Below are 26,599 nucleotides of genomic sequence, written 5' to 3'. Positions count from 1 at the left end.
AGCAACAAAAGAGGCTGAGAGAGTGTTTTTTACTGGTGATTCAGTCAGAGTGTATGAAAGGGTGCGCTCGTTTTATTGTCCACGACATTGCAAGCGGCGCGAAGGCCAGCGGACCTTGGTCCTGCTCTTCGCCCCCGAGCGCCGCAGGCGCAAAAGAGGCTAGCAAGCTTGCCGTGGACAGCGAGCTTTTTAATCTACATTTCACGGCGTGTTGACATTTCTGTGAGCTCTCCCATAAACCGTAGTTTACTCGCGGTGCAGAGGCTACGTCTGTTTATTTAACTCCGGATTAGAAAACCGGTAGCGACTAATATTTGCGAGAGTGACCATGGATCTGTTAGCTAAAATATGTTCCTAGCTAGTAGCTCCTCCTTCTCCACACCAACAACAACATAGCGTGCTGTATGTTTGTTTTTGCAGAAGACAATGTGAATGACAGGGGGTTGACACTCGGCAACACATCACCGCTTCAGTGCATGCATTGTGGCCACGGCACGTACGTCGTCCTCGGTCGCAGGAGGTGAAGGAGGACGGGCAGAGTCCCCGGGATGGACACCTGGACCCCGAATCCTCGAGCGAAGCCTTTCATTCCTCGCCAGCAACGGAGCATGTACCTCACCTGGAAATACAAACTGACCAACAAACGGTCGATCCGGAGGTTCTGCCAGGTGTGTTTATAGCAACTCTCTCTCACACCATTTTTAATTTGCGGTGTTTATTTTCTGCCTGGGGGAACTCCTATGTGGTTAACCCAGAGAGTTAATCATTGGGTACACGCTCTGGTTAGCAGATCCTTCAGGGTCCATTTGATATCAATCATTTGGACTGATATCAGAAGCCCCTCAGGACCCCTGGATCCCACATTGAGAAGAACCATTGCATTGTAGACTATCTTGATTTGCTTGGTTACATTTGCTCATTCTCAGTTGAGTTGTTGAGTGTATTTTAAGTAATTAATCTGCTTTAAAAATGTGTTTGTCATTACTTTACAGGCAGGTGCTGTACTATTTCTATTAGTTACTGTCATTGTCAACATCAAGCTCATCTTGGACACGAGAAGAGTGGCCAATGAAGAAGAGGCAGCTCAGGAGTATGGTGAGACAGTTGATTGTCTTTCATTTGTTATCATTTGTCTGTTTTGCTGGATCCGATTTGTTAAACTTTCTTCCTGGTTCTTCCCATTTTGAGATGATTCATAATGACAGAAGAGATTCATTCATTCAGTCGGGTTTAAGTGAGACACTTTGACAAATAGACAGGGCCAGGAATTGACCCTGGGAACTTATGTTTCCTAGGCGGTAGCCCTGAAACATGACGGTCGTATGACACGACCGTCATGCGTCCACCTCAACCAGGTTTGGAGCGGGGTAGCCAATTCAGGCTTTTGCAAATCCCGCACCATTCTGCCCTGTTACTATGGTGGGACATTTGACCCTGGGCAGATTGTTTTTATAGTGCCAGTGAATGGGATTTTTTTTATTTTTTCATAGCCTCATTACAGCTATATAAAGTACCAAAGGAAAAACATCTAGGTGATATTAACCCTTTGTAAGCCACGGGGAGCCCCTTAATGTTAAAATCGTACTATATCGGACTTCCTAGGGGGGGAGGGGCAGCCAATCGTCTTTTCCCGTACTTTCCCGTATTTACCGAAATAAATGATTTTCATCCGAAAATCGGCGATCGTCTATTCCCTAGTCACCACTCGTGCATTGATAGCTCATGCACGGTCTGACATGAAGCAGAGGTGACGTCAGCTCCTTTCCTTCTCCAAGGCTACTCCCAGCCATCCGTTTGCTGTCTGTACACTAGTGCTCCTACTGCAGCCATGCTTGGGGCTATGCTAGCGAAAGTTTTCAGTTCTGTTCTTGAGTCACACATGGATTATTTGCGGGGACATTTACGTGAACGGATCGCGCACGCGAAACGCACGGGGAGATTGATGATCGGCCAAAACCCCCATTCTATCCCAACGGAGATCGAGAAAATCACGGTGAGCTAATTACCTGGGGGGGGAAAAAAAAAAACAACGGCGCTGTCCAAGAAGGAGGGGCGGCGGGCTCATGTTTATAAACATAATATTATGTCTCAGATCACAATACAATAATAGAAATTTCACGGCTAATCTACCAACCACCATTCTATTTCGGACGGCAAAGTGTTAATAAAAAAGGGAAGACAAAGGTACAGTAGTTACATTGCAAAACAGGGGGTTTCCCCCGAAAATACATGTTTTAATTTGTTTAATCCCAGTGGGACAGAATCATCCATTGCAGATTCTTTTATAGTGGAAGTGGATGGGATTTTTTTATTTTTTCATAGCCTCATTACAGCTATATAAAGTACCAAAAAAAACACATCTACGTGATATTAATAAAAAGGGAAGAAAAAGGTACAGTAATTACATAGCAAAACAGTAGTTTTCCCCCGAAAATATATGTTTTAATTAGTTTAATCCTCTGGATCAGAGAGAGAATAGAAATAGAAAGAGAAAGCGCATTGCATCTTGGGTAGGAAGAGGAGAGCCAGATTATAGTTCTCCTCACATAATAGGCTGGCTTTTCGTAATTTGCCCATTTAAAATATATTTACCCAATCGTAACTAGTTAGACCATTGATAAGGTCCATGTGAACTAGTTTGTTGAAGCTTATTCATTATATTGAGCGAAATCGCGGCCGGAAATCGCGGCCGTACCAGACGCATGCCGTGTCGCGCAGTGCGGACTGTTCTTGAAAGCCTGAAGCAACATTCTCCACTGCACAAACTCCACCCCCGATAGCAAAAAGTGAATGGTTTTTTCTGGTTGGCCAGTCAGGGAGTCTCAGGGGGTCTTTATACCAGGACGATTGGAAACGCTGCCGGTCTCGTTTTGGATTTATTACCCAAAAAACGCCGCGTTTACACCTTGTTGGTTCGTTTTTCTGTGTTTATACTACAAGTTGACAACGCATGAATTCAAGCAAAATGTGTCATGTTCCCAGCCTACATAGGCCTATACTGTGTATTTACCCTTCAACTATAAAATATATATTGTTTTTAATGAGACATGCTTTGTAATTAGGCTATGCTCCCAAATCCATATTATTATCGTCTGTTCGCATATTCAATGAGTCCCGCAAAAGGAGGTTTTTAGCGAGGTGAAGTGAAACACCAACAAAAGTCACCTGGAAGATGAAGGTCGGAACATTTATAGCCTATGGAGCATATTTCTGGACATTATCTACGGGGATGGGCTATATTAAGTGAGTTCTGTCTTCTATCTGCAACACAGAAGTATAACGCACCATGCGAGGCAGCTAACGGAGTAGCCTACAGAGGCACATATGGGTATGGTAGTCTACCATACCTTGATTACAAGGGAAAATAATAAAATGTACTTCTTAAAATAAATTCATCATGCCTGTTGCTAAGTATTGGCAACATGACTGTCTTGCATGCGTGCCTTGCACGTGCAAGACCAGACAACAGTCATGTTGCCATACCTTAGCTCTTACTGAACTGACGCACTGCACTGGGATGCGGCGCAATGGAGGATGATGTGCCGTCGCCGTCGCAAAATAAACTAACGGAATAAATTAATGAACTGACGCCATACGCCACTGGCAGTCTGTTATTTCACTGGAAGTCACAATCATAGCCTTCCGTTATGGCTTTAAGTAAATTGCCTACTTTGGAAGCAACATGCGTGCCTTAAGAGGAGGCTAGACGCACTGGAGAGAAAAAGCGACATGATTTGGAGGAGAGGGAGCGAGGATATGGAGGAAGTTTTTGTGATGGTCTCTGACTGACTGGACAGTTATGTTTATTCTGTCTGTCTGTCTGTGTCTGTCTGTCTGTCTGTCAGCAAGACTCAGCATATTACAATAACTCACTCATTACCTGAAGTCCGCTGCGTCTGTGATGTGGCGCGGTGCATGAAGAATTAATCCAGTATTTTTTGGTGAGAAGTTGAAAAAGGGGAACGCAAAATAGTCATTAATCATTGGTTTGCTTTGCTTAGAATGGAATACCATAGCCTAATGGTTTAATTTAACTTTGCGGAGAGGAGAGCTGTTGCAACTCCGACAGGCCAGCTAGGGTACCAGCCCAGGTGCGACGACTTGTGCGTAATTAGACATTTTTAAAAGGCTTTCATATAGACTACTCCTGACATTTTTCAAATGAGGTTTGTGCTAATAGATCACTGGGCTATTTTCTGGGTTTTAATTAGGCCTACAACAACACAAATAATAATAATACATTTTCGGTTAGTCTGACAGACTGACACTTATATGCAGCAGGGGAAGGGGAGCAGAGGAGGGGGTGCTATGACATCATCGCACTCTCCCTCACGGCCGAATTCCGATATTACACCGTTGCGAAACTGATGCGAAACCGCACTAATCCACTTCTAGAGCCGAATTCCGAAAATTCGGCTCTGGGTCAGGAAAACGCGTCTCCGTGTGTCGAAATGGCCGAATCAATAGTAAAAGCTATCGTCTTACTTCAAAATCGACCAAAATCGACCTCATGTAATGACCACCTCAGGGACCAATCAGAAGGCTGACAAACGGTGAATTTGCCACGGCAGGCTAAACAAACGTTCAGATTTCAAAGTGCTTTACCCAAGGCTCATGTGTGTCAGAATACGCGCCACTCAACTAGAATTACGTGCCGCTCCCGTATTGTTAAAATAAATAATAAAATAAAAAGCATTTTAATCCAATCGTTTTCTGTTTTCCTTGTATTTCCTGGTGTTCCCCATGCTCATCAACCCCATATATCGCGTGTAACGTGCTTAGTTTGACCTGATTGTCCGAGGACTTTTAGGGCAGCTGAGGCGGGCGCATGACGGTCGTGTTATACGACCGTCATGTTTCAGTGCTACCTAGGCGGCATCTCTACTCATGGCCCCTCGAAAAGCTGACAGGTCGGGTTGGCTAATTAGGAAGCCAGTGCCCACTGCCCACATTCTTCCAAACTATTAGTAATCGCAAAAGTGCTTCACAAGAGCAATGTTGTGTAACTAAGATTCATTGAATTCATTTTCTTCTACTTTCTGTGCACTCGGAACAAAACTTTGTTTATTTTGTTTCCATTTACTCATTACTTTGCCGCTGCCAGAGGATTTTGTATCTTGATGTCTAATTTGAGTCTAATGTTCTGTACAGAGGATGCAATGCCCAACATGGAGACACCACGCCGACCGGCCGGTGGACGCAAGGCTCTTGACATCGAGGTTTACTCTAGCCGCTCCAAGGTGTATGTGGCGGTGGATGGCACAACTGTGAGTCTGATTTATATCCATGAAGTTCTTTTAATGTCGGATGTTACAGTTGACAAAAAACAGAATATGTTGCATTGTCAAAGCACAAAAATCCGTCTCTGTAAAGTACAAGTCTGTGCTTCACTACTATGAGTAGTGAAAATAGCCGATCTGCAAGCTCACAATGCGTTTTGAGCTTGTAGATTGGTTACATTTAAATGTTCACCTATGATGTCATGCCCAATATTGGTACGCTGGGTTGAAAGTCAAAGTAAATGTTCTTTTGTCATAGGTGTTGGAGGACGACATGCGGGAACAGGGCAGAGGCATTCATGTAATCGTTCTCAACCAGGCTTCTGTAAGGATATGTAGCCCTGATTTGTAACTCAAGTTATTGTTTTTTTTCTGCAGAATTTTCTTGTGTTCGTTTCTTATAAACTATTTTATTATCAAGTCCACCCATCCATGTATGGCCTCCATCTTTGCCTTAATGTATTATTTTACTCTGTGTGTGTGTGTGTGTGTGTGTGTGTGCGCGCGTGTGCGCGTGTGCGTGTGTGTGTTTCTCTTCCATAGGGCCACGTGATGGCCAAGAGGATCTTTGACACCTACTCTCCCCATGAGGATGAAGCTATGATCCTCTTCCTCAACATGGTGACCCGGGGACGTGTCCTCATCTTCACCATCAAGGTCAGTCACTTTCATTCAGTCTTGTGATCAAGTAAAAATATGTTCTTAACATGCTACAACATGCTATGTTGTCTGTCTCTTCGTTATAATTTGGTTTAGCCCCGTCCTAATAGTTTTTCCAGTGGTACGTCTTGTCTGCAAACCTAGATGAGGCAGTTTTATAATTTATTAGAAGGTCCTGTATAATACTACTAGGCTATAAAAGAATAACTATAAAATATCATTCATACTTGCCATATAATATGGCAAGTATGAATTAGTCATAATAGTTTATAGGCCGGAAACGTCATTGAGTTTCTTTAGATTTAAGTTGTCACACTCGACCAACCTGGCTATTACATACATACTGTAGGCATCATTTGAGTAATTAGGTTCAGACTTACTACTGACGAGTCACATTTTGTGGATTCTGCAGTGGATTCATGTGTTTGCTATTAGTCCAAGTAGTCCAGTCGGTAGAGCACTAGCCTTTCTATGGACCACAAGGTTGTGGGTTTGATCCCAAGCAAAAGCAACTTGGGGTATGAATAGCACCTCAGCAATCCATCTCCCAGGAGTCTAGTGCATTGTAAAGGGATAAACACCCTCTTTCTTGGCCCGATAGCGACACTACACCACTCTGACCTACTTACTTAACAGTACGTTTGCTTTTTGGCCAGGATGAGGGCACATTTCACCTTAAGGATTCAGCCAAGAACCTACTGAAGGGCCTGGGCAGCCAGGTGTCACTCAACCTCGGCTGGAGGGACATGTGGACCCTGGTGGTGAAGAAAGGAGGTAGAGGAACAAACTTACATTTTAGAATTTTAGATAATCATTTTGAGTGGAGTTGTGCTCCACCATCTAGGAAGTTGCTTGTTTTTTCACGCAGTCATTCACTCTTGCACTCGCTCCCTCACTCACCCACATAAACACTCACACACACTGCATATTTACTTTGGTGTGTGTGTGCGTGCGTGCGTGCGTGTTTGTGAATGCTGCAGGTCAGGTATATGGAGAGAAGCACTCCAAGTCTCCTACGCTTTCTACCTGGGGAGACCCTGTGCTATTGAAGACCGAGGTGCAGCTCACTGCCTCTGAAGGTACATTTATTAAATGTCTTGAATTAAAAAAGCTCTTCATCTTTTAAAGTGATAGTTCGCCTATTTTGTAACCACAGCTGTATGGAGTACTCACCTGTAATGGACTTGTTCCGAGGGCATTATTTGGTCAACTGAATGCAGTGGTCAGAGATGTGGTCAGTTTTCTGCTGAATTAAAAGTAGTTCCATTGAGTTGCCCGACCCATTTTTTTGTAATAAACTAATCCACAGAACCGCCGTCATTACTATTGTTGACATATTTCTACTTTATGGAGCAATGCTCGTTCAACTTTGACCCCTCTGTCACATGGTACTATTTTTTCTCTCGAGTGTATCACTGCGCCGCATTCAACTCAACGGGCGCATCCCGCGGCAGCCGCAGCACACGCCCCCCAAACAGTCTGCACTGATAGCTGCCTGGTTGCTCCTGAAAGCTGAAATCTCGCCTTCGGTCCTAACTATTAGCTGGGGACCCCCTTATATTCCCTCAAAGACCCTGCCCTGGGGGTCCCCGGATCCCACTTTGAGAACCAATGGTACAGACGATAAATTTTATTAGTCCTTTGTTGTTTTACCCTCGGCAATCGGTAGCTCTGGTCCATAGCGTAGCGCTATGTCACCGATGAGCCCTTGCACTTTAGGAAAGCCTGCGCACCCTCTCCTCTGTAGTAAAAATACAAAGTACAGTTTCGCTTCTGACCAAAACAAAGACATCTTCATAGAGTAAAAAGCCTACTTTCAGAAGTGGGGGCAATCTGTCTAAATTTCACGTCTAAAATGCACTTTTTGCCATAAAAGAAAAAATATTTCACCCGAAGGCAAAATCTGGTCAATGGACTTTTCTATAGACCAATTATTTGTTTACAAACATTGAGACTGAATGCACAGCTGACTGTATCATGTAATCAATTCCCAACAGATCCCCAAACCTGTTGTTTTGGGGAGCACTGGTTATTCAACCTCCTCTTGTGTGCTAGTGAGGTGCTCCCATGGGAGCGCCCTTATCGAGACATATATACTTCATTGCGCAACGGTATTCCGCGTCAAGAGTAGCTGATATACAAACTCACATCGCGTCACCAATGCAACCCTTCTGAGCTTGGAGGTCTGCGCGCGACACCATCGCAGGACGGAGCATAAATTAAGCTTCATGGACTGCAGCTGGGCCAGTCTGGGCGAGCAGTAGATGCTCTGTGATCATGAGGAGCGCTCCCTCTGTTCTGATGACGGTGAATGGAGGTGGGGTTTGAAGGACAACTGTTTTGAATCGCTATTATTGTTTACAATCAACAGAAACTAAGGATTATATATTTCAAGAGTGAGAATTTACAGTAAAAATCCTAAGCATTCTTCCTCCACACTGCAGACCTGCCAACCCGTACGCATTTTGCGTACTAAGCACACATTTTAAGGCTCTGTACGCAGGTACGATATTTCCCCTCATTGCTACGCATCTTCGGGGGATGGGCGCGGCGTGGTATAACAGCACATTCTGCAGCAGCAAACGAGGCGAAGATTTTTGCAACCTGCCGTGTAGTTCCTCCCAGGCACCACTTGAATGGTGTGTGAATGGGGCGCATGGCGCTGGGGAGCACTAGAACAGAAGATATGCTCGTTTTTTTCGGCAGAAGAAGAATTGAACCGGATGCCATGAGTTTCAGTTTTGGTTTTCAGCGCGGTGCAGCATGTACACTTACTACTCATCATAGAGTTATAATAAGAAGCTACTCATCTCATAGCTATCGCCGCCCGGTTTGTACAACGGCGATATTAATACGATTAATTTATAAAGAAGATAAACGGAGAATGGCCGTGTTGTGCGAGTCGTCGGTGTCGCCCCTACAATGCTGCCGTGCAACGAGTAGTAGTCTGACTAACAGGTAATATATTAAGATAACACTCAGCTAAGGTGAATTCACATGTCAGCAGCCACGATGGTGAGAATGAAATGGTTGTTATGTTGTTGTCGCTCCTCTCCGCGACGCGGTTAGGGTTTTAATCAAGTGAATCAATAATATTATACTATTAAACTGCGGTCGCCCCCGCGACAGCTTGTTGTGTATGAAGCCTGTGTTATACTTCGTCATACGACGGTGTTGCACGTGAGCGAAGTCGGGAAATGTCAAAACTTGTGACCAGGTACAATGAACTGTAGCATACATTGACCATGATTAGGCTTTAGAGTAAAGATCCAAAAGAATGAAAATAAAATACTGCGCTCCCTGTTCCACTATCTCTAAATGAGTATGAATGAAGGAATTAGGGGGACTATGTGTATTGTCAAAAACATTAAAGGTGAACAAGTTATTTATCACCTGTGAATATATGAAGACATTAATGGTTTGTTAACAATGAGTAGCCTGTATCCTCTATGAATGAATATACAGACTAGACGGTATTTGATCTATACACAATGTAGGCCTATTTTAATGAATGCAATAGAAACCTACATGAGTTGAATACTTTCAACTTCATGCAAATCATGCACAGAAAGGTGGTTTTATTTAGGCTGCTCAATTAACAATGTTTAACAAAGACACAGGTAAATATTTAAACCTACCTGACAATGTAAAGCTATTTTGCTATTTGAATAACATGATTATGTTGATGTATGTTCATTCATTAAGTCACTGGTGAGACTGTTTTGCTAGTCTATTGTTAACTAACTCTGAGCAAGTGCAGTTAATATATTTTATTAAGGATTTGTCAACAATATTGCCAAAGCAACATTACTGTATTGCCTGGTAATACTAGCCTACTTTTTCTCCAGACCAAATGGCATTTTTATTTAAAAGGTTGATCTTGCCTCCTCCTATTAGTGTAAGTCAAGACATGCAATGTGCTACATTTCTGGTGTGAAATTTTGTTAACATAACTGTAAAGGTCCCACCCAAAAAGGCGCGTGGAACCCCCAAAATATATACTGTTTTGTGCGGGAAAACCACAAAATTTGCACCGCGGGCGCTGCGCGGGCGCTGCGGGCGCCGCGCGGGCACTTCGTGAAATTTGCCAGGGTTGGCAGGTCTGACACTGGGAGAAAAACGGCATCTGAAAGTTTGATGGAATGCATTTTTAAACACGAATGCCATCCATTGCATCCTATAACGGTGGGGTTCATTTTGTGCCTACCAGCGTGCGCATACTGGTTTATATCAATGTGACGTGGACCATTAAGGCATCTATTGACAAGATCTGTAGAGGGCGGTGTGGAGTAGCTAAAACCTCCAGTGAAATATTTTCTTTTCTGGACCAAATGTGTATTTTAGACGTGAGGTGGGGGACTACGAGTGTTGCCACTAAGGACAGTAGGCTTTCGACATCTTAGAACTGCCTTTTTTTTGGTGAGTAGTGAAAGTGTATATTTTATTTTTTACTACAGACGAGAGGCTGAGCAGCCTGGGCTGCCAAGGCTCTGAGCGCAAGTGCTCACCAGTGACATCGCGTAGTGTTAGATAGGGGACCAGGGGGGAAACTCGCTGGCTCTAACAAGCCAAAGTTGTCTGGTGTCTTTATCCTTGGGGAAACGGTGAAGAAGTTTTTTCTTTTACCCAGAAATGTGTGGATATATCTCCCTTGTGTTAGCAATGGCAGATAAAGGTTAGCTAAGCTGCTATTCAAGGCTAGTAGGAGCGATCAGCAGCGACCACACAACAAACATAGAGCGTGTGCTGCAGCAGCTCACAGCAGCACAGAGCATACGCCTTGAGTGATGCGGCGCCATAGAGTTATAGTGCGGCGCAGTGATCTACTCGAGAGAAGAAATAGTACCATGTTACAGAGGGGTCAAAGTTGAACGAGCATTACTCGTAGAAGTAGAAATATGTCAACAATAATAATGACGGCAGTTTTGTGGATTCGTTTGTTACAAAAAAATGGGTCGGGCAACTCAATGGAACTACTTTTAATTCAGCAGAAAACTGACCACATCTCTGACCACTGCATTCAGTTGACCAAATAATGCCCTCGGAACAAGTCCATTATAGGTGAGTACTCCATACAGCTGTGGTTACAAAATAGGCGAACTATCACTTTAAGAGCATAGGTATGCATCCATTGTACATGTTCTTTGTTGCATGTACAGTTGTTTACCGTGTATCTGTATACTACATTTCTGTATATAAGTCTTGTAGAGCTCAGCATATGTACAGTATTAAAATGAAAAAAGAAAAAAAAAACTAAGATTGTGTTCTAATCTGCCATGTGATGTTGACTGGTTCATTAACAGAGGCAGAGTGCCACTGGGCAGACACAGAGCTGAACAGACGGCGGAAGCTCTTCTGCAGCAAAGTGGAGGGCTACGGCAGCATCTGCAGCTGCAAGGACCCTGCTCCCATCGAGTTTATCCCTGACCCTGTAAGACTTGACACATCAATTCCCACTGCTTTAGCTCTTCTCTAGGTTATGCACATGGTGCCAACTTAATTCCCAGATTGATCTTAAATCTCTTTCCAATGTAAAGAAAAAGGTCTCGTCATTAAAGGAGTAGTTCACCCCTAAAAAAGATTTTTTTTCTCTATTGATTACTCTCAACATGGAGACTTGAGTTCAATAATATTTTTTTGTATTTGTCGCATTCCTTAGACAAAAAATGTATTATTGTAAATTTACCCCCATTGATTCTGGATGGGGACCCAAAAGCATGAGGTTGGATGGGGACCCGAGTACAAGGAACTCAAGTCTCCATGGTGTGACCAATCAATAGAAAGAAAGTCATTTTGGGGGTGAACTACTCCTTTAAAGTAAAAAAGAAAAAAAAAACACATAAAGTACATAAACAAATGAAACATTTCATGTTATGAAACATAAAATTACATTGGAATTGTGGAAATGTGCTGATAGTTTGCTTTTTGTAATAGTGTCACCTAATGGTAATTAAAGACATAAACCAAGTTATACGACTTGTTTATAACTATACTAATCCAATTCTTATCTATCTTTTTCAGCTACCCAACAATAATGTTTTCAACGTCCCTGTGGCTGTTATCGCTGGGAACAGACCCAACTATCTCTATAGGTAAGGGTGTGGAAACGATCAAGATAATTAAAATGTTGTAATGATTGAATGACAAATCAGATTTTTCTTTATGTCTGGTGGAAGTTGGAACCATAAAAGGTCCTCTCTAGCTTAATGAATAGAGAATAATGATCAAATTGGTGCACAGTGAAATTTGTGTTTGTACCCTCTCTGCATTAAATGAACCCTCACAATTTTACTGATTTCTTTTTTTTAGAGTTTGAAACTTGTGTAAAAGTGTATGTGCTCTCAGCATTTGAAATGTGTTTGGGGAAGAAAACATGTATTATTCATATGGCATTGTCGTGGAATTCTGATCAATCAATAATCGATGAGGTGGTCATAAATACATTTAACACTCAAGTCAGTGGTAATTATAGTTCTGAGAAGAGGCACTATTCAGGGATCACAGTTATACTGTACTCAAAGTACAAGCTGAACCATAACAAGATAAGCTTTACCAAAACAATGGCTACTCAGGCCTAGTGAGACATCTAGACTCTTACAAGCTATCCAGTATCATGATGTACCATAAGAACTAGATATTAATATAATCAATTGAACACATAATCTACTCTAACAACGTCACACATAATCAATCATGATAACATAATAATCTGAATCTTCGGCAGCATGAAGGTAGATGAGCCAATTAGTGCAAGATATGTTTTATTCATTTGGAAATGGCAATAAATGATGAGGCCTGTTATCTTGTATACTACATGATTAGTGAATCAACTGCTGTTTACTGACTAATATGAATATTGTGTACCCAACATTGTCACTGTTTGTTTGATGAGTGGCATAGAGGGTCAAACAGTGCTGGAGAAAGCAATATTATTTTAGTTTATGCAGTCAACAACAGCTCTCCTGCACAATGTAATAAAAGCTATGGCGAAAGCATCCTATTATCCAATATAATATCAATATAATAATCCCTAATGGTTGTTCTTCTGTGTTCAGAATGCTGCGGTCACTTCTCTCTGCTCATGGCGTCAACCCACAGATGATCACTGTCTTCATCGATGGATACTATGAGGTACAGGCTCTTTTTCTCTTGTTTCCCATGTTTCTTTTTATGAACTGAATGTTCATAATTCGACAGGCAGTAACGTTATTTGTGCATGCTGGTGACCACAAGTATATATTTTTGTGTGTGTGTGTGTGTGTGTGTGTGTGTGTGTGTGTGTGTGTGTGTGTGTGTGTGTGTGTGTGTGTGTGTGTGTGTGTGTGTGTGTGTGTGTGTGTGTGTGTGTGTGTGTGTGTGTGTGTGTGTGTGTGTGTGTGTGTGTGTGTGTGTGTGTGTGTCACAGGAGCCTATGGATGTAGTGGAGCTGTTTGGACTGAAAGGAGTTCAGCACACACCCATTAGCATCAAGAATGCCAGAGTATCCCAGGTAATTCACTTTTCTCAAGTTTAACTCATTTGTAGCCGATCCCGTGAATACTCGTGAAATATTAAAAGGTATCTAGAGTGCCGTTCCTGCGATGTCGCGGGCTATTTACTGTATATACAGTAAAGCTGGCAATGGCTACGTAGCGTCCGTTGAAAAGTGCTGGCACGGGTGGAATCGCCGATTCATCATTATCGCGCATCCACGTGCACACAATAGTGATCCCATAACATGGAAGCCAACAGTCTTTCTCATCTTTAATGTCCATTTTCTCCAAAAAACACTTTTGATGCCAAGGATGGCATTGGATTTTCGCTAAAATAGCAAAAGTATAAAGGGATCCATCTTCCACCCCTGTTTACATTTCAACCACAAGTACTTCCGGGTGAATCTCCGTCAAGTAGGAATTCGTTTAGTTAGCTCGATCTACTTCCGGCCTTCAAAATAAGAGACTGGCCGCGGACGGAGCAGGCGGCCGGCACGCTGGACATTTAACCCTTTCATGTCTGGGCATTAAATGAGTTAACAGTCTCAAAGTGTAACACTTTAGCACTCTATTAGATCGCCTACATAGTCCAACTGACGTCCACTCCACACTTTGTTTAGACAGACATGAGCGAAGAGTGAACGGTACCATAGACCCCTGGAGCGTGGAGCGGCTTTCCGTCCCGCTCCACTCCGCTCGTGTGCTCTGGCTGCGGTGTTGCTAGGCAGATTCATTGAGCTATATGGGCAGTATAGTGACTTAGTTGGCAGGGACTGGTGTTCAGAACAGTGAACTGTTCCGAGGCGGTATAAAACACTCTCTAGCCCACTTTGGAACAGCACGTCATTCCAAAACCTAAAAAAGTTACTAAGTTGCTACCATTAAACATAATTGCTTGTAATTAAGTCTTGGTGGAGTTCAAGGTGGAAAGACACTGAATGAAATGTGTACGCAAATCTTCCCACACAGTTTTACAGTTGATTGTGGATAAAGTTTTAATTGGCAGCAAAAGTCAATTTAATCAGCAGCAAAAGTGGAAATGTGAGTACTTCATTGATTTGAAGTTTTGGATGTGCTACTTTTTTGGGATGTTTTCAATTCCTACTTTTTATATATACTACTAGACTTTGGGTCTAGCACTCCACTGAGATAACCCATTGCTGATGCGCAGCCTCTCTTTTTTTATTTAGTTAAAAGCAACTATGCCTAAAATGTAACGCCATGTCAGTTTGGTTTTGGAAACGCCAGCCTCTCAAGCCTCCCAGCTAACTCGTAATCTATAATCTTTTCCTCCTGTAGCACTACAAGGCCAGTCTGACTGCTACATTTAACCTACACCCAGTGAGTACTGCAATTGCAATTGATTTCCCTTCTAATGATTGTCACAGCAAATCAAGATAGTGTAATATTTGAATGCCAGTTTGAAAAACAGATTATGTGTAGTTTTCTTTTGCCAACATGCAGTCAAATTTGTCTGTTGACTAACAAGATCAAACTGTTGAGGACTAAGATGCCATGTACATACCGTTTTTTTTATACCACGATATCTGACCACATAGGCAAAAATGTGTTGACTTATTTCTCATTATCAGGATGCCAGTTTTGCCATTGTCCTAGAAGAAGACCTGGACATCTCCATTGACTTCTTTAGGTAAGCTGTGCCATAATGTTACAGTATATACACAACACTGTGCATTGCTATCTGTATGTAAACACAATATGAATATGAACATATTCTCATTTAGAGGAATGGGGTGGTGGCTCTGTTGCACAGAGAGTCAGGGTTGTGCTGATTGATACACACACTGGCTGAACCTTTCTATTTGGGATGTAGTCTTCTACAGAGAACTCATCAGCTTCATTGGAATAGTTCAGTATTTAGTTGTATTTTGAAACTGCAGTTCACTTATGAACTATGATGGTCTCATCATAGAAATACCCCTTTTTAAGGGTCATGTGCAGCTCTATACGATTCATTATTTAATTGGTGTTTATATTTCAAAGTCTTCTTGTAATGAATATGCATGTTCTGATATCAGTACATCCCCAACTGTCATTAACATGAAGTTCAAAACATTGTTGACCTTTACACGTGATCGCCACCAGGTGGCAGTAAATGCACAGCTGTGGAGCCCACATCAGCTCTGCTATGAACTTCAGTGTCCCTTTGTTTGACAGCCTCGGCTTTGAAATGGATTTGTTGCTGTAAATGTGCCAGCTCCCCCGCTGGGACGCACACCCTTTTTGAAGCATTGACTTCAAATGGCTCCCAATCGCTCCCAGCTGTCGGCTGGCTTAGTTTTAATGCCAGTTTGCCTCGGTAAACATGCTCTCTGAAATTAGTTTTAGACATTCAATTAAGGAGCAGCGAAAACCAAAGCCGGCCCTCCCGTGGCGGACGACAAGCCTTTTTCTTTTTTTGTGTGCGTGTTTGTTTATGGCTAAATGCACAGCTCGTCTACATCCACAGATGCGCTTACCGGCACCAGAGGCATGTAAATGTGTTTTGTAGTTTGGTGTCACTGTCTGCTCATTGGGGGCACAAAGAGTTCAGGTAAAAAGTTGGCTCACAGTTTTAACGCTTTGCGCCGCTGGTCATTTGACCAGTGAGCAGTGAGCACCCGGACCAACAAAATCCACATGTCGCCTGTTCACAACCGGCTCAAGACCTGTGTCACAAGTGTGACTGCCTTTTTTACCTACTTTAGGTAAAATGTTCCTGTACTGTACATCTATATCAAACAATAAGCTCCATGCAACATCATACTACAAATACCAGTAGTTTATTTGTTGAATAAACCATTTGTATTTGCACTTTCCTGGTGTGCAGACTTACTTTGATGCTACTGCAATGCCACAAAGAAAAAATAAATGTTGATGATGTGGTAATTATGGATTTAGTGCTTTTCTGGGCTAGATATTCACTCACTGAATGAAATGAATGACTGCTGTTGCGATGGTGATCAATCACTGATAATGATGTTTCCTGCTGCTCTGAGATGGACACCCATTCATAATGGCTGTCATTGCTGTAGCTGCTATAAGCACTTTGCTGTTGTGAACGGTACAATGTTTGCTTCCTTTGTGGCTTCAGTTTCCTGAGTCAGACCATCCACCTGTTGAGTGAAGACGACAGTCTGTACTGCATCTCAGCCTGGAACGACCAGGTCAGTGCCTATACCGGCTATTTTTGTCTAAAACTTTTATCCCACAATTTTTGTAACCCATTTTTTCACCCAGTGCCAATTGCCTAAGCTGTAATCCTGGGCTCTGCTCTCCCTCTGCCGCGCCTGGGGAGACTGACCTCATGCTTCCTTCTATGCATGAGTTGTCCAAGTTGCTTCTTTTCACCTGACGGGGGATTTCTCCGGTTTGGACGTAGCGCGTGGAAGGAACACGTTATTCCAACCAGTTCCTTTCCCCTCCATCAGGCGCCCCGGCTGGCCAGGGGGAGGCATTATAGAGACCAGGATTACTGCATGTTTTTGTGAGGGTATCTACCCTAGGAGACACGGGGAGAACATGCAAACTCCGCACAGAACAGAACTATACCGGCTGGATTTCTGATAGTTTTAAGTAGGGCTGGGGTAAATAACCGAAAACATTATGTCAAAATCGATATTATAGAACCAATAACCGAATAGTCGAGGAGCTATATTTTATGTATTCCTTTTAACCCATTAAAACTGTGAAATCATCTGTGTCAATTTAGATTCTCTCTCTCTCTCTCTCTCTCTCTCTCTCTCTCTCTCTCTCTCTGTATACACACACACACACACGTTTTTCAGAAAACTCTTAGGATTTAGAACAGTGGTTCTCAAAAATGCCAGATATGAGAGCTTGTCTCTCAGCGTCACTTTTAGATTTTTTTTGTGAAAAATCTTGAAAGTGTTCATAATAACTAATTTTTTTTAACACAAATCTTCTTTCCCTGGAAAGAAAGTTTCAGATCGGAGTCTGCGGACAAATAAATACAATACATTTTGGGGGTCCATGGCATGAAAAAAAAGATTAGAAGGCATTTGTGGAATCAACCTCAAGTCTATTTTTTATAATAGACTAAATCGATTAGTGTTATTAACCACCCTGTGTTATACTTGGTTGTACAATGGTGGCATACAACAAGAGTGACAATAGATGATCTACAAGTGACTTGCTGTGAGCTTGTAGATGGTCTATTTTCACTTATTTTATTTTTTATAATTGTTTTTTAATTGTAATCGAGTTTTACATAACCGTGATGTTTATATTGCCTAGCCCTAGTTTTAAGCCGTCTCTAGGGCTGTCTTCGACTCAGGATTTATCAGGTCGACTCGAGTCGTGGGGGTTAATCCGACGCGTCGACGAATCGTTTATGTAAAAAAAAAGAAGAAAAAAAGTGGTGCTTTAAGCTTTTAAACCACGTCAACATAATACAATAAAACGGCAATATGAACATTGTTTTAAGCCTTTAAAGTGAATTAGATCCATGAACTACCGTGCATATTGAGACATGGTAGCGGTGGACATTAATGACGATAAGATTGCGTCCAGACGTGCGTAATTGTGAATTGTGGAGCAGAGTAGAACAACGGAGGCGAGAATAATGCATCTCTTTGACAGCATGTCGTGTATTATTTCCACAAGTTGTATTTTCTCAGAGCACAGCGCTGCTGTATCAAAAGAGCTATGTTGCCGATCTGGTGAGAGATAAAAAAAAAAGAAAACAGTTCGCCCATCGCGTATTCCTCAGCCTGAGACCACCACACACCTACGGCAGTGAAAGTGAAAGCGCGTCGCGCTGCTGCTTCTTGGCCAGCTCTAGCTGCAAGTAGAATAACAACACGTCAACGCATTTCCTCTCCAAGCGGTTAACTTCAAAATAAGAGCTCCCTGTCATATGATCAAGGCAACTTTCAAGTCACATGAACTGATTTTATTTTTAAGTCTAGTTACAAGTAGTAGGAAGTATGGACTCAATAAGAATTACACCAGTAAGACTCCCTAATCGGGAGATAAGCGACCGTTGGTCGCTTATCTCCACAAATATCACAAATATTACAACCTCCACCTCTCACGTCATACGGGCAGCCATAGTTACACCTGGAATGTTGAATCTCCATATATGGAGATAACCTACGCATCACACAAAGTCTGACCTCACCAGCCCATACTTGGGCATGGACGACTTATATCTCCATATACGGAGATGGCCATATATGGAGATACGATGACATCACAGAGTCCACAGCTGATGATGTGGCGTGATGTCATACAATACACAAACAAGCCCTATATAAAGGGGCAATTCTCACCAGGGAAGAGAGCATTCCTCGACTCAGACCTTATCGCCAGGATCAACTAAGCTTATAGCTTATCATCACATCCAACCAACTTAACACATTCCCCGCCATTTAACAATACCTTCGTACTCTATGGTGCCTCTGGTCTCCATAGACTTCCATGTAATTCATAGTGCACGGATCATGCACACCCATGCCTAGATAATGCACCACGTGTGTCCACATTGCTCACAGCTTTCAAACAAAAAAATCCGAATGGAAATCCGTTCAGGCATTCATGAGATACAAGCCATTATGTTTTCCTAAAATGTAAACAAAGATGGCTGCCATGTTTGATAGATGGGGTTGCTATGGGGGTTAAACATGCAATTTCGCGATTTCTATCATGCCTACTACATTTTTTGGGGTAAAAAAAAAACGTTTTTTTCAAAATGGCGGAAATTCTCGGGACTATCGGGCCTGGCAGGGAAAGACATTAAAATAATCTCGGGACTATCGGGCCTGGCATGCAATGAGTTAAAGGAGTCATCCAGACCAAAACACATATAGGGTTAAATCTGTCTTTTATCATACCCCTTTATACCTGCTTTATTCCATTTTTTTCATAGTTTCCCCTGTTGCTAGATTTCGGCAGCCCCTGTTGCTAGATTTCGTGGGCCCTCTCATAACTAACAGAGTGTATAGCCTTTATACTAGTGCGGTTATTTCTTCAGCTTCAAAGTTAGTATTTTTTTATTGGATTGTGTTTACACAACGTCCTGAGACCAATCAAACCGCTGTTTTGACCTCACAGGCACCCTTACTTGTCAAACCGACCCCTCCCTCCCCTCCCTTTCTAGCCTCTCCTCTCCCTGCTCTGGTGCAGAGCAGAAGCCGTTTGACAAGTAAGGGTGCCTGTGAGGTCAAAACAGCGGTTTGGTTGGTCTCAGGACGTTGTGTAAACACAATCCAATAAAAAAATACTAACTTTGAAGCTGAAGAAATAACCGCACTAGTATAAAGGCTATACACTCTGTTAGTTATGAGAGGGCCCGCAAAATCTAGCAACAGGGGCTGCCGAAATCTAGCAAAAGGGGCAGCTATGAAAAAAATCGACTAAAGCAGGTATAAAGGGGTATGATAAAAGACAGATTTAACCCTATATGTGTTTTGGTCTAGATGACTCCTTTAAGATACTCAGCTAGTGGGGAATGCTCTCTTCCCTGGTGAGAATTGCCCCTTTATATAGGGCTTGTTTGTGTATTGTATGACATCACGCCACATCATCAGCTGTGGACTCTGTGATGTCATCGTATCTCCATATATGGCCATCTCCGTATATGGAGATATAAGTCGTCCATGCCCAAGTATGGGCTGGTGAGGTCAGACTTTGTGTGATGCGTAGGTTATCTCCATATATGGAGATTCAACATTCCAGGTGTAACTATGGCTGCCCGTATGACGTGAGAGGTGGAGGTTGTGGATTGGCAGGCAAGGAGTGTGTGTGCAAAGTTTGGCATGTCTTGGGGCAACGGTGGCGGAGATATGAGTTGGGGAAAAGTGTGACATGACGGACAGACTGACTGACTGACAGACAGCTGGTGGAGGTTTTGGTAGTAAATGCGACCTGACGGTCGCAATGACAGTTGCAGTCCAGCGCTCTCATACCGCACCACAGTAACTGGTGTGATAAAAAAATATATATATTTTTGACGGCTCGACACAAACAATTGGCGTCGATTCCGGGGGCTTAAAACGACGCGTTGATTCGTCGATTTTTAGAAGACAGCCCTAGCCGTCTCTGTTCCTGTTCCTCTTCTCTTTCATACATTCTGCTAGAAGAATTCTGCCTCCGTCAGCCACTCATTTTCTCTGGCTCACTTAGATGTGATTGGCTGAAAACGACATGAGCAAATCATCCTTTGTTTTGATTTGAAACACATCAGCCATGTTCTCTGGCCAATTACAGTTGGATCAATTTCACTTTCTGGGCAGAAATTGTTCTCACACTGTCAGAGGAATAAAGGAACTGGAAGTTGGTTGTGTTTCACTTCTTGTCCTAAAATTCACAGTCTGTCAGGCATTCCTTTACCTTGTGACTCTCTCAATCACTCATAACTAAAAGAAAAAGTGTTTTCTACAATCATTGTGTGTTGTGCAGGGTTACGAGCACACAGCCGAGGACCCAGCCTTGCTGTACAGAGTGGAGAGTATGCCAGGACTGGGCTGGGTGCTAAAAAAGAGCCTCTACAAGGACGAACTGGAACCAAAGTGGCCCACACCTGAAAAGGTGTGTGTGTGTGCATACATGTTGCATCTATCTTGATACTGTTTGTTTTTGTGTCTGTGGTGTTTCATTTGGGGTGACATAGATCTAAAACAGTGAGTGTTTTAGACTACCACAGAGGCCGGTTTTCGATTCCCGGCAGCAGGCTTAGCTGGACTCTTCAACACAACTGGCAGTTTTTGACGTGGGTGGGAAGCCAGCCGGGGGTTGCGGCCTTGTTGCTTCACTAGCAACTCGTATGGGTTGGTTGCAGCACCGGTTCAGCGGAGAGAACTGCGCAAGTAGCGCAAAGCTCTTCACGCTGAGACATGTAACACTGCCAGATGAAAGGTAGCCGCTCCATGTGTATCGTCTCATATGGTTGTCTACTCCCACCCTGGGGTTGGCAGCCACAGGGGAGCTTTGATAGCTAGAATTGTGGGTAAAATGACTGTTGTCTATAAAAAAACAATGTGGTGCGTGTGTGTGACTGTGTGTTGTGGTCTTCCTGCAGCTGTGGGACTGGGACATGTGGATGAGAATGCCAGAGCAGAGGAAGGGCAGAGAGTGCATCATCCCCGACGTGTCACGCTCCTACCACTTTGGCATCATCGGGCTCAACATGAATGGCTATTTCCATGTAAGGAAGTTCACCACACAATTACATGTTTTATCCGTATTTAAGCAGTTAAACCCCATATATGTCGTTGACTGGAGTCCCCCAGGGTTCTATATTAGGTCCCTTCCATTTTGCCCCTCTGTTACACCAAATCTGTGACGAAAATGTCCAACCTGCAAGCTTGTAGAGCTTTTATCAAAAGGATCAAATAGCTTTTTTTCCATTCTAGTCCTTTGAGGTTAAATGTGCAGGTAACCTGAGTGCCATGTGGTTATTTTAGTGGTATCAGAGGCAATCAGTCAATAATCAAAACATTCATAGAATTTCAATGTAGTAGAATTAGACGACTAAAATAGCAAAAACTAATTGATGGATAGGTCCAGTTTCTATTCAGCAGGGCTAATCAACTTTTGCAGGCTCATGGTTTGTTTAGTTTAGTTTTTTTTTTTCGTGTGTGTGTCTACATTTCAGTAGCTTACAGCTTATATTGAACAGAACAAAATTATTAACATTGCTATGTCCTTCCTGTCTCCTTACAGGAGGTATATTTCAAGAAGCATAAATTCAACACTGTTCCCAATGTACAGATGAAAAAAGTGGACAGGTTTGTACACTCAAAATGTAACGTGTACTGTACTGTACAGTACAGTATGTGCCACTTTCTAACATCATTATCCACAAACTGGCTGATTCTCAAAAGATCTTATACTTGGTCCTCAGCTTGAAGAAAGACGCCTATGAAGTGGAGATCCAGGATCTGCTGAAGTGAGTGCTTGAAGGCCTTTACATTCTGAAGCACTAGCAACACTGGCAAGAGCTCATGTATTTGCTGTGTCATAATATGTTTGACAAGTTATAAACTAAAATAAATATAGAGTGTTAGAAACATGATGGCATGACATGATCATACCAGATACATAGTGCATTATAATGCATTTTCACATGGCTGATGTGATTGGCTGGTGATGTATGGCTTAGAATCCTTTCCCCGAGAGAAATAATGTATAACCTAATTAAGCAATAGTACTCTCTGAGATATTGGCACAGGTGTGCTGCGGTTGTAGGAGCAAAGCTGGAGGCAGAGTACCGTGGATCATATTGCAATTATACCACAGTTTAATTAACAATATCTATAATTAGAAAACAAACTACATTTGGTTAACCAGATGGATGCTTTGGGTGGTTTTATCTGTAAATATTGGCACAAGTTCTGAGAAAAACCTCTGAGACCGCCCATTGGAAGTTCGGAATGGCGTCAATTTCCGGAGAATGTATTTGGTCCAGTGTACTTTATGGCTGGCAAACAGTATTGTGTTGACAATGACGGTATTGTGTTGAAACCTCCAGGGAGGCTGAGGTGTTGGACCACACTAAGAACCCGTGTGAGGACTCCTTCCTGCCAGATTCCGAGGGGAAGATATACGTCATGTACATCAAGATGGAGAGCGAAACGGACACCAACACCTGGACCGAGCTCGCTAAGGTAGACCAGCACAGGGAGGAGTTCATCCACTAGTTGAATCAATCAATGAATCAAGCACATCTCACAGCCCTGTGATAGTTCATAAACAAATCACAGTTCATATTAGCCAAGAACATTTGAGATATTCTCTCCTAAATTAAGTGCATGCATATCTAGAGCCAGGTCCTAGACTAAAGACTAGACTAAGGCTTTACAATGTGCATTATCCCAAAGGTTTAGACACAACATCACACATTACAGTCCAATTCTCCCCCAAGCTCTAATTACACAGTTCTAATAGCCATTTTAATAGTGATAAAGAGCCACTGAAAGGTAAAAGTGTTAACGTCTGTGTCATTCAAACACATCCTCTGCTCCCCAGTGCCTCCATGTTTGGGACCTGGATGTGCGGGGGTACCACAGAGGCATGTGGCGGCTCTTCAGAAAAAGGAACCAGGTCTTGGTGGTGGCTGTTCCCATCTCTCCTTACTCGTAAGTATATGAATATTTTCATTTACAGATTGTCTAAAGCACTGTTTCCCAAACACTGGGTCGGGAACCGTTTGTGGGTCGCAGACCCATTTTTATGGGTCCCTTTGGTTATTGTTTCCCACATTTAAATTTTCAATTATTATTATTTAAATAAATAAAAAATAAACAAAAAGCATTTTCTTTTGTGAATTAAAAACGAAATTCAATCTTTTTGTCAGTAATTTCATGAAGAAATAAAAAAAAAATCGATAAATTAGTAAATAAATGTTTAAGAAGTAGTGAAAATAGCTCACAATGCGGCGCGAAGCGACACGTTGTGAGTTATAAAATAAGTGCATCCAGTTCATTCACAGTCTTGTTAAATGTTAGTGCGTTCTCTGACTTCTCGGATAACTTTTTTTTTCAACTCTACTACCTATTGTCCGTTCTACCTCCCTCTCTCTTGTCTTTGTCCAGAGTGAAGAAGCCAGCCAGCATCACGCCTATTCACCTGGAGCCGCCCCCCAAAGAAGAAGGAGCACCAGTTGAGCAGATGTAGTCCACACACACACACACACACACACACACACACACACACACACACACACACACACACTTTCTCTATTGCTAGAGTGAGCTCCTCTGCTGGATTCGAGCATATGCTTCTTCTACCAACCTAGGCCTTAACAACTCTTATTCTTAAGTCCATATTCCACCAACAACCACTAACCGCCCTGCTTAGGGTCTCAGGACAATGGAGATTTTGACACCCTGGGCACTGGGCGGACATAACGACAAGATAACCTAAACACTGGACTCATTGGTGGTTATTTACAGCACGCGTGTGGACAAAGCGTCTAAGCAGCTACAGTACTGTTCAAATGAATCGCATAACTGAAAGGATCGCCACTACCGGTTTATCTGTGCCTACATGGTGCCCTTTTCAGCCCGGGCCTAGCCATTTATGGAGATCTCCAGTCCAAACTGTGTGTAAAGTGGCTCATTCTTCACACAACACAGTTGTATTGACTGTGTGAAGAAAAGGCTAGAGGTTGAGATGGTGTGACGCATGAAAGGGCTTTGGTTATCATTTATGGGACTTTGAAGGGTCTCCTTGATGACTGACGGATGACACGTGGCTCCTCCCTTTCAATCAACACTAAGGGAGGAAAGGGCAAAGAGGAGAGGGAAGAATGATGGGCTGCTTCATCTCCTCTACAGTGCAGACACAAACACACTACAGTACAGGGCAGGCACAAACACACTGCACTACTACACACTACAGTACAGGGGCACTGGCTGCCTGAGAAAACTGCCCAACCAGAAAACAACTAGCTTTTGTGTTTTTGTTTAGTTTCTTTTATTGTTAAACTACTGAGTGCTTTGTCCATCCTGTACATAAAATGTAACTTATGTCTATTTATTTTTGTTGTATAGGTCAACCGGAGGCTAGTTCATTTTAAGTCCTTTTTAAAAGAATCAAGATCAATGCATTTTTTAAGAGCCTAACGTTTACAGAAAGTGAATTAAAAATGTATATACATTGCACATATATTTTTTGATGAAAAATAAAATGGTCTTCTTATTTTTCAACATTAGATAATATTAAGCTAGAGCAAAGGAGTCTATACAGCCCTGTGGGCTTTACTATTGCGACTGCTTGGGTCAGTTGCCTCGGATCACTTTGAAAAAGAGAACTGGAGACTCTTTAACACTTGAACAGAACTATCGGAGAAACTGAGTGAGTTTGGCCAGGATGATCTGTTGGACCCATGTTGTTACCCTTTGTTACTGACTAGAAAGTGTGGAATGTGCGAATGTCCTCTAGTCTATAATATTTATATAGATGTATGAGATCCAATGTCTTGCAGCGCTAGAGGCTCACCTCATACTTATTAGCTTTACAGTGTAATTAAAACTTTCCATGTGACAGTGGAGGCAGCCAGATATCTACATGTTTATTTTGATTACACCATGACAGACTAGTCACCTACAAAATACCGTTACATGATTGTTTTTTGTTCACTGTTGGTCATCATGAATAGGTATGTCTAGAATTCGACAATGCAAGAATGTTCCTATAACATTGATATACAAGACCCAATGGCTAGCTAGCATTGCTAGGGGCTGACATGTAATTCCTCTTGTTTGTCTGTGGCAGAATTCTCAACTTTCCTCAAATGGAACCAAGTCTCACTCTTACATTCACTGTTCTTCCTCTTAGATAGAAATGATAGTCAAGCCATTTCAAAGCAACCCTATTCAGTGCTTTAGTCAGTTTTAAACTTGCCTATCAAATGATTGGTTGTTGGTTTTTAGATTCTATCAGTATTTGACATGTTTATTTCAAGTTAATGTGTTAGCATTTTGTGTAATGGTAAGGCAATAGTGTTGTCACAATATTGGACTTTCTAACTTCGATAAAATATCTAGAAAGATATCGATATTCAATACCATTTTCGATACCATGGAAATTTGGACAGAGGGCATAAAATGTTAGCTGTTTATTAAAGCCTGTGAGTGTGTTTTCGTTGCAAAACGATTTTCCTCAGCTAATCTCTGGAATAAGGGAAATATCACACTTTCTTTAACTCTTTTTTAAATGAAGAAAAGATAATTAAGAGAAGAGAGCATGGTACCGATACTGCGGGAAATGAGTATCGAAATCGATTCAGATATTCTATATCGATTTGTATTGAAAAAACGATATTTTTTGACAATACTAGTAGGCAACCAACGCAAGGTTTGCTTTTTTCAGTTGTGGATCTATCACAACCACTTACAGTGCAGTATTGCTGTCAATTGCTCAAGTTGAGTTGAAAATTTAGAAGCAAGTATCACCATTGCATGGTAATGTTCAATCAACATTACCGTATTAGTCTCATTCATTTTTATTTTATTTGTGTGATGTTCCTACTTTTCTGTGTGTGGGTGAGTGCATGTGGAAGTCTGTGAGCAGCTTGTCTGTGAAGCAGTGATATGGTTGGATTTATTTTTAGTTTAAATGTGGTGCAATGATGTGAAAACTATTGAGAGGTACATTGTATCTATGATGGAATTTGGACAATGATCCGAGGACGCCAATCTAAAGCAGTTTGACATACGTATG

At 42.2% G+C, this 26,599-nt stretch overlaps 1 protein-coding gene across 1 annotated transcript; it reads left to right on the top strand.

The window, feature by feature from the left end:
• The first annotated feature begins 1 nt into the window (after nucleotide 1).
• pomgnt1 (protein O-linked mannose N-acetylglucosaminyltransferase 1 (beta 1,2-)) lies at nucleotides 2-26,599 on the top strand. The gene is made up of 21 exons (XM_080726618.1): nucleotides 2-668; nucleotides 993-1,095; nucleotides 5,152-5,267; nucleotides 5,539-5,604; nucleotides 5,823-5,936; nucleotides 6,596-6,713; nucleotides 6,920-7,018; nucleotides 11,243-11,370; nucleotides 11,961-12,031; nucleotides 12,995-13,070; nucleotides 13,345-13,428; nucleotides 14,711-14,752; nucleotides 15,004-15,062; nucleotides 16,506-16,578; nucleotides 20,834-20,962; nucleotides 21,453-21,578; nucleotides 22,097-22,161; nucleotides 22,278-22,322; nucleotides 22,905-23,040; nucleotides 23,402-23,511; nucleotides 23,968-26,599. The coding sequence occupies exons 1-21, from the start codon at nucleotides 549-551 to the stop codon at nucleotides 24,047-24,049; spliced, it is 1,962 nt and encodes a 653-aa protein (XP_080582744.1). The 5' UTR covers nucleotides 2-548; the 3' UTR covers nucleotides 24,050-26,599.

The sequence above is a fragment of the Nannobrachium achirus genome (genome assembly GCF_963921795.1).
Source record: "Nannobrachium achirus genome assembly, chromosome: 1".
NCBI lineage: Eukaryota > Metazoa > Chordata > Actinopteri > Myctophiformes > Myctophidae > Nannobrachium > Nannobrachium achirus.
This window is presented reverse-complemented; position numbering and strand designations above follow the sequence as displayed.